Raw genomic sequence first — 7,947 nt, forward strand, 5'->3', positions numbered from 1 at the left:
ATTTCTGCAGAAGGTATGACAGAAGTTGGGAAAAGACTTGGAAGGCTGTGGAGAAATGCTACCTCTCAGCAGCTGCTGTACCACAGAGCAAGGAGCATTGGACAGCACAGCTGCTCCATCAGATGCTGCCATCTCCCATAGTGCCCCTCCCATTACAGACACGAAAATTACTTGGGGGCTGGGAAGCTGAAAGAGTCTAGCCTACTTAGGCAGGGAGCAAACCGTGAAAAGTAATGAAAAATTGGTAACAGAAATGTTCAGGGCATACTTGTCTCAAGAAAACATACAAATTCTGACTTAATTGCACATAAGAAACTTTCCTCAGGTAACAAGCAGCAATAATGATACATTCTGGAGATGTCTAAAGACATTCATTATTGCTTTGCTTTTGAAATTAACGTCAAAGGCACAATCTGTGTATGTTTCACATTCTGCAGCCTTCAGAAGTGTTCTTGGTGGGAATGAAAAGGTCACAGGGCAACGCAGATAGAAATTAATTTACAAAAAGGAATCACTTTTAACAAAGTATCTGTTTCCAGCTTTGCTGACTTTGAACAGATGAAAGATAGGCCTATATCCCTCTGCTAATGATAGCAAGAAACAAGATACAGACCAGTAAAATTGTTACAGCACCGCGGTACTAAAAAAGGAAGAACTCATTGCAATAGCTACATCTAAATCTCAGAACAAAGAAAACTAAAGAATGTCTTATCTACACCTTTAATTTTTTTGGTTTTAATGCTCTGTTGTAGTTCTTTGAACTAGTATAACTCCTTCTATAATGATTTCATCTGGTATCATTTCTGCTGCGGCACTGCCAGAAAAATACCTGACGAATAAGGGGCCTGTCAGTGAATGCCACCTAATGTGAAGGAAAGGACATAACAGTAAGTACTTGGAGCAGTCATCTTCCAAAAGCATCTCCAGAATCTGCCTTTAGGGATGTAACTACCTCAGTTCTCACAGCCGTAGGAGAAGTGTGCTGCATATTAATATTTCAACATTAACTTTGTTTCAGACATATGTAATAAAGCCACTAAAATAAACAAGCACATTTAATAAGATTAAGATACATCCTTTAGAAAAACCTTCATTTTTACCAACAGGTTCAATGATAAATGTGCACTTCACAGAGGAGATACTTACTGAGAATAACAGCACTAAAAATTAGATAGTTTCCTCTGGTGAGAGACTGTCTAAAGATATAAAGCAAAGAAGCAGGACAGAATATGCCAATTAGACTTACAAGTAGTTTTTGAAGTAATTATAGGGTTATGTAGTGAATACATCAGAAAGTAGTAACAGGAGTCTTCCTTCCAGTCAGTGCTTTAAAAAGCTACCTGACCCCTACCCGAATTTTTAACATCTGAGATGCTAACTGTGAAATGCCTGTATGATTTCTAACCAGTGGGGTCAACTCAATACTGGTCACTGGGCAGCAGAAAGAGTTCAGCAGTAAAGCCACCAGTCATCATTGCAAGACTTGTATAACATGTCTGCACTAATTTGTCATTTCTTCTTATGCATCTCTGTGTATTTCTATTTGTACTTTTGAGGATTTCTGTAGCTGCCATGACAAGACAGCCTAGCAGATTTTCCCCATACTGATCCTCTCCCCAGCTGATAGCTCCTATGAGGAGACCCAAAACTGGGAACACAGACCCAGAGGAGATCACAGCAAGTGACACCAAGAGTGAGTTTCAATGGAAAAAGACATCCCAAGAGAGACAATATCCTTCTACAGGCAAGCCATGGTCCCTCTTCCCCACTGGACTGGGTGACACCAGCATTGATGGATGTTCAGAAACAAAGGCAACAGGTTAGCATTTTTGTCCTCATATTGTATACATTTACTTTGGACATCTCCAAGGCTGCCTGGTGCAGAACTCATGAGCTATAAGGGCACATTTTCCCATATCCAGTAAATAAGGAAAACAAAGTGGATCTGAAGGGAACAACTCTGTGTACCAGAGCTGCAAATACACCAACTTCTAGACACCAGGGACAAGTGGATACTCAGCTTAGTTTTATTTAACATGTAAGAATGTGAATATTACCAGCACTGACTTGTTACACTCCCAAAGCCACATGAAGCAGAACTACTCCATGCAATGTAAGTTCCCTATATTTGACAACAGTAGTGAGTTCGAGCTTCATGACAGCAAAAGCAAAGCCAATTGACTGTAAACCCACTGGGGTGAGCCTTGCTTCTCTCTTCACAGTCCTCTCTTTGAGCTGGGCACACCTCACACTTGCCTCTTTCTCACCCTTCATATTTTTGCACCAGACTCTTCACTTACAGAAAAACAACCACAACAGGAGCAGTGCAGGAAATGGTAAAATTCTTTGATGCTACCCACCACATTTTAATATGTGTTTTTTCTTGTACTGTTTAAAGGTTTAATTATTTTAATATTTCACTAAAAGAAGTATTTTCAGATACCCATTTTCCTCAAAAATCTTATTTTTCATTGTTTGGAAACTGCTAATTCTGCCATGTTTCTATTCTCTGCGTTGAAAAGTTGTTTGAGTAAATGTCACTATTTTGCCTGTTGCTATTGAAGTTTATTACAAGCAAGGTATTTTAAAGATGAGATACAGCTTTTATATGTATTCACAAAGGGACACAGCTTAGAATTCTTGGCCACTCAAAGGCTGCAACAGGAAAAGGACCAGAGTTCCTATTGATGATGTCCCCTTAGCATTATTTACTCTTTTTTATCTGTTGCTACTCTTCTGACTACTAGATGCTCCACGGCTACTCTGTATGTTCACTCCTGTTTCCCAATATTTTGGCTTTAAACCTTTTTCCTACAGGAAGAATATGACCACAAAAGCATTGAAAAATACTGTGAAGCCTGGGTCTGCACCAGGGCTTAAAGGAGGTTCATGCCGTCCTCATCCGAGTCTGGTCTCTGTCAGCAAGGTAACACAGTTATTGCTGTACCATTGCTGGAGACTGGGTAACAATTACACACAGCCTTCATCTACTGCCTCATTTTCAAATATCCACGAGACGCTACAATAATAGTTACCCAATACCAAAGCTATTCTGTCATCTAATGAAACTTACCACTGACAGCCTTTCCTTGTTTATAAACAGCCTGTACCTCACACTAGAAAAGTATTTCCTCTGCAAAGCTTTCATGGTTCCCTTATTTCTGCTATTGTCCATGCAGGCCTGAGTGGAGATTCAACCTACTCAGATAGTAAGAGCTGTACACAACAACTTGGAAATCCTGTGTCTTAAATCCTCTTAAGTGCTTGAACCAGGCACAGAAAGTTACAAACAACTTCTCTGTTTATTTGTTCCTTCTTCCTTCCCCTACGAAGACACTGCCTGCACTGAATCTTCACACCTCCTATCACCTGACCTGTTTCAAATTGTTATTTCCTACCCAAAGTTAATTCAATATACATCTGAGCATCCCTTTTGTCTGACTCATGCCCACCTCTTCCTCATCTGTCAGTTATTATCAGCTCCCATAAGCTCTACTGTTCATAAATGATTAGCTCACCTTTTCTAGCTCCTAAATAAATACATGCAGCAGGTTACTGCATTTATAGACTTTCCCTTCTCCCCCATTCATAAAGAGCTGCTGGCATCTCCCATTGTGATGAGCAGTCCTACTACTGGAGCACTAACAAGCTATGACTACACACATGCTACTGCTTTCTTCAGTAAGGCTCATGCCAGCTCATCACTGATTCCTCACACCCATCACTCACAATCCATCATCCTCCCTACCAGCAGTATCAAAAAACAGATGAGACTAAATTCAACAGCCCACTAAAACTCAACCATCTCTCTTCACAGAACAGGTGATGCCAAAAAAACCCTCAACAAGTTAGAGGAAAAGAAGTCATCACAAGTGCTTGAAACTTTTAAAGTAATACTCTAAAAAACCTCAGTAAACTGAAGGGAAAACACACACCACAAACTAAACCACAGTACATTACCAACCAGAGTTCATTGTCCAACTGACAAGAAGGACCATCCAAGACGATTGCTTCAGCCACCTTCACTAGAGCACCAGTTCAGGAGACCAACTGGACCACAGCCAAAGCTGCTGAAGTCTCACCGGGAAATAACGCCTACCCGGCCCCACCCGGATAAAAGCGGAAAACTCTGCTGCCTTCAGCCACTACTTTCAGGGAGTTTCTCTCATACAGATGTTCATCATACAGACTTCTGGGAACGTGCTAACTTTCTTGGTAAAAAGCATTGATTCCTGAACAGCTTTAAGATTTGCACTAAGAAAACTGTGTTACAATCCTGAGCACCGACTATTTCCTAAAATGACATAGGCTGAACTTTTTATATCATGAGCTTTATGCTCACCACCTGATTTTTAGCACCCACGACCGAGCATCCATTCATGAGTAGAAACAGCAAAAATGATCGGTTCAGTGCCACTCAACTATACGGAAGAAATAAAGAAAATAGAACAAAACTGAAAACGTAACTCCCGCTGCCTTTCGCCGTAAAGCTTTTACACCGCGCTGCTGAAGCACAGGTAATTAAATGACACGGAAGAGGCCGTGACCCTCACGCCCCGGGGGGAGGCTGCCGCATCTCCAGGGGCCTCCTAACGCGCGCACCGCTCCTCGAGCCTGGAAACCGCGGGGCTCCCGCCGCGCTCCCGAGCGGGACAAGCGGCACGGCCGCAGGGCGCGCCCCCCGCTGCTCCCGCGCAGGCCGAGCCCCCGGCGGGGCCCGCCCGGAGCCGCTGCCCGCCCGCTGTCCCTGCGCCCGGCGCGGCGGAGCGCGGCGGCGGCCGGAACGCTGCGGCGAGGCCCGGCGGGCGCGGCCGCCGCTCCCCGCGCCGGCAGCCCGCGGCCTACCAGCAGAGGTCCCTCCTTGGCCAGTTTTGCGGCGTGTTTTTGCTGCACTTGAAACTTTCTGGAGAAAACCCGGGCTCAGGTCCGCGTCTTCCCCAGGCTCGGGCAGAACCGCCGAGACAAAAGCGCCCGCCCGGCTCCTCGGGAGGAGCGCTCGGGGAAAGCGGTTCTCGAGTCTCTCCGTTTCCCTCCCGAATTTGCCTTTTTATCCTTCGCCCCCGCCCCGGGCAATTAAACAGAGCGGGGGAAGAGTGCCCCCCTGCCCCGGCGAGGGGGCGGCGGTGGGGGCGAGCGCGGTGCGGGCGGGGGTGGGAGAGGAACTGGGTGTTAAGTGTTCCTGAGGAAGTTGCACAACGAGAGAGGGACTCTGCTTGTTTACCGGGTCCCTCACTTTTTTTTTTTTTCTTCCCACCCCCCCTTTCGCCTCCACCCCCCGGGACCGGGATCCGGGAAAAGGAGGTTGCCTCCGAGTGGAAAGGAAAAAAAATTTTAAAAAATGTTACCTTCTCCTCCCTCCTCCCCTCCCCCAGCGCGGAGGAGAAGGAGGAGGAGGAGGGAGGCGAGCTCTCTTTTTTCCTAGGGGGCTGCGGGGGCTCGCTCCTCGGCCGCTCGCAGCCGATCTCCGGGCATCCCTGGGCAGAGAAGTCACCCCTTCCCGCGGGAGGGGCCGGCACACGCCGCCTCCCCGGAGGGCTCGCCCCCGCCCGGCCCCGCAGCCGCCAGCGCCCGGCCCCGCGCTCCAACTTTTTCTCTCACGCTCTCGCGTGCGCCCGCTCCGACGGGGAGGGGGGAAAACCATGGGGGTGGGGAGCGTGCGCCGCCGCTGCGGCCCCGACGCGGCGCCCTCCGCCCCGGGCGCTGTAGCCCCGGCCGCTTCTCCGAAGCCCCGGCCGGGGGCGGGCGGCCGCTCCGCGGGAGCGCCTTCCCGTCGGCCGCCGCTCCCTCCCCCCCCATCACCGAAAAAAAAAAAAAATCGCTTTCCGCCCCCCACCCCCCCCACCGAAAAAACACCGCCCCACACGCACTAGCGAGAACAAGTGTGCCTATATCCTGTTGTTATATGCACCGGCTGCGGAGACGGGGAGGGAGAGACGGGCGTGTGCGCGGGGGGCCGCTCCCCCACCCCGGCCGCACTTCAGCCGAGAGCGCGCAACTTAACAGAAAAGCCGCGTCCTATTCCCTGCCCCTGCCTGCCCCCCGCCCCCCCCGCTCCCTGCCCCCGTCGTCGGCAAAATACGCACTCACGTGTATGTGCGCTCACACACACCGCCGGCACCCCGGGGCCAGCCCCCGGCAGCCCCCCGAGGCCGGCCCGCGGAGCCGGCGGCGGTGACAGGCGCCGGCCCCCGCCGCCGCACGCAGCCCGAAGCGGGCAGGGGCCGTTCCCCCGCCGCCTCACATGTCTGCCGCAGCGAGCGCGGCGCACGCACCGCACAGAGGCAGGAACTGAGCACTCGAGCAAAAGACTTTTTTTTTCGTCTCTTAAAAAAAAAAAAATTGCTACAAGCTTGCCTTTTTTTTTTTTTTTTGTATGTGTATGTGTGTGCAAACTTTCCCCAAAATGGCGGAAATTGGGAGATGATTATATTTTAAATATCTCTCGCACACAATCACACAAAGTGCAGGAGCGACGGAAAATACAAACTCTCTGCTGCGCGCTGGTAGAGGCCTTCGCACACGGGGACCCACGGCACATTCAACCGGTATATCCCGGCAGCCGCCACCTCTCGCCGCTTCCGACCGAAAAACCCTTTTTCGCACCCCTCTCCGCTGCGCATTGCCCCCTCGCAGCCCGCACTTCTCCCCGTCCTTCAGCCTGTGCGAACAAAGAGCCGGGGCTGCGGAGGGGGGGCTCGGGTGGCAGCGAGCCCCCTCCCTCCCTCCGCTCCGCTCCGCTCCCTCCCCGCCCGGCGCTCACACGCACACCCGTGCCCCCCCACCTTCTCCCCCCGCCGCCCGGCCGCGGCACCCGCATCACATTGTTCCCAACAGCACGGCGGTGCCCCGTAAGTGTCATTAAATGGAGCCAACTGACAAGCTCATTGGTGGGGCAAGTCTGCAAAATGTCTCTCCCCTTCCCTTCCCCCTCCCTTCGGAACCCACTACCCCCCCCAAAAAAAGGCCCCCCCAAACACATTTCCACAGCTCCCTCCCCCGTGTATATATATATGTGCATACACATACGTGCGTGCGTGCCTGTGTATGTATATAAATATACAGCGCATATATATATACATGTACTCCCTTCATGTGTTTGGGAAGAGAAAAAGAAATACCAGGCACCTCTCTCTTTCTTTTGTTCCTCTTTCACACTCGTACACTTATGATTTAGTGAGATCCCCGGTGCCCCAGCCGCTCCCCAGCCACTTGCGAGTCACTTGCCCACTTTACCCGGCATTAACTTCCATCCTTTCTGCTCGAGGTGGTCGGGGAGAAGCCCCCCTCCCCTTCCCCAGATACGTTTCGTAAGGGAGGGAGAGGAGGTGCGTCTCTCCCTTTATCTCTCGCGCTCTCTCTAACTTTCATCCTCACCTAGGGGGAAAATTAAAACCCGTCACCAGCCTTTGCCATCGCGGCTCCCTAAACGGCTTGCGGATCAGATCGGAACCCGCCGCTCCTTACCCCCCCAAATTCTCTCTTTCTCCGTCTCTCGAGTAGTCCTGACAAATATGGTCCAGGGCTGCGGGCACAGTGAGCATGCGCCCGCGGAGCCAGGGCTGGGGAAAGGGGAAACTGCCGCCGCCGCCGCCGCCGCGGCTCCTCTTCCTCCCTCGCCTGCGCTGCCGCTGCGCCCCGGCCGCCCGCAGCCGGCACCCGGCAGCCGCCAGCGCCGGCGGGCATCGCCCTCACCGAAAACGCGGCTGCCGACAAGGGCTCCGGCGGAGGTGCATCCTCCCCCTGATTTACTGCCGACGCTGGAGGAATAATAAGGAGACTTGTGCAGCAGTCGCGCGCTATTTTGGGCGCTTTCAAAAATAACGCCTCGCACTTTTCGGGGAGGGGGAGGTCCGGTCCTCGAGGGTCCCGCCAGGTGCTGCCGAGGTCGGATGGTGGGCGCCGGGGAACCCGGGAAAGCCTGTCTGTGGCTCTTGGCCCCATCCTCTG

At 51.2% G+C, this 7,947-nt stretch overlaps 1 protein-coding gene across 9 annotated transcripts in view; it reads right to left on the minus strand.

Moving 5' to 3' along the window:
• L3MBTL3 (L3MBTL histone methyl-lysine binding protein 3) overlaps positions 1–7,729 on the minus strand; it is a 78,698-nt gene extending 70,969 nt beyond the window's left edge. The window contains exon 1 of one of the 9 annotated variants that reach the window (XM_071436862.1): positions 7,465–7,729. In XM_071436862.1, the coding sequence (XP_071292963.1) occupies positions 7,465–7,541 (77 nt within the window). In that variant the 5' untranslated portion in view covers positions 7,542–7,729. Of the gene's footprint in view, positions 1–4,845; positions 4,993–5,345; positions 5,488–5,867; positions 5,887–6,083; positions 6,279–7,125; positions 7,162–7,233; positions 7,281–7,374 lie in introns of those variants that run through there. The other 8 variants (XM_071436882.1, XM_071436871.1, XM_071436890.1 and 5 more) reach the window with 8 other exon arrangements.
• Between the last annotated feature and the right edge of the window lie 218 nt (positions 7,730–7,947).

The sequence above is a fragment of the Agelaius tricolor genome, unplaced genomic scaffold, assembly GCF_023055355.1.
Source record: "Agelaius tricolor isolate 1412-34295 unplaced genomic scaffold, bAgeTri1.0.p SCAF_1, whole genome shotgun sequence".
In the NCBI taxonomy this organism is placed as follows: domain Eukaryota; kingdom Metazoa; phylum Chordata; class Aves; order Passeriformes; family Icteridae; genus Agelaius; species Agelaius tricolor.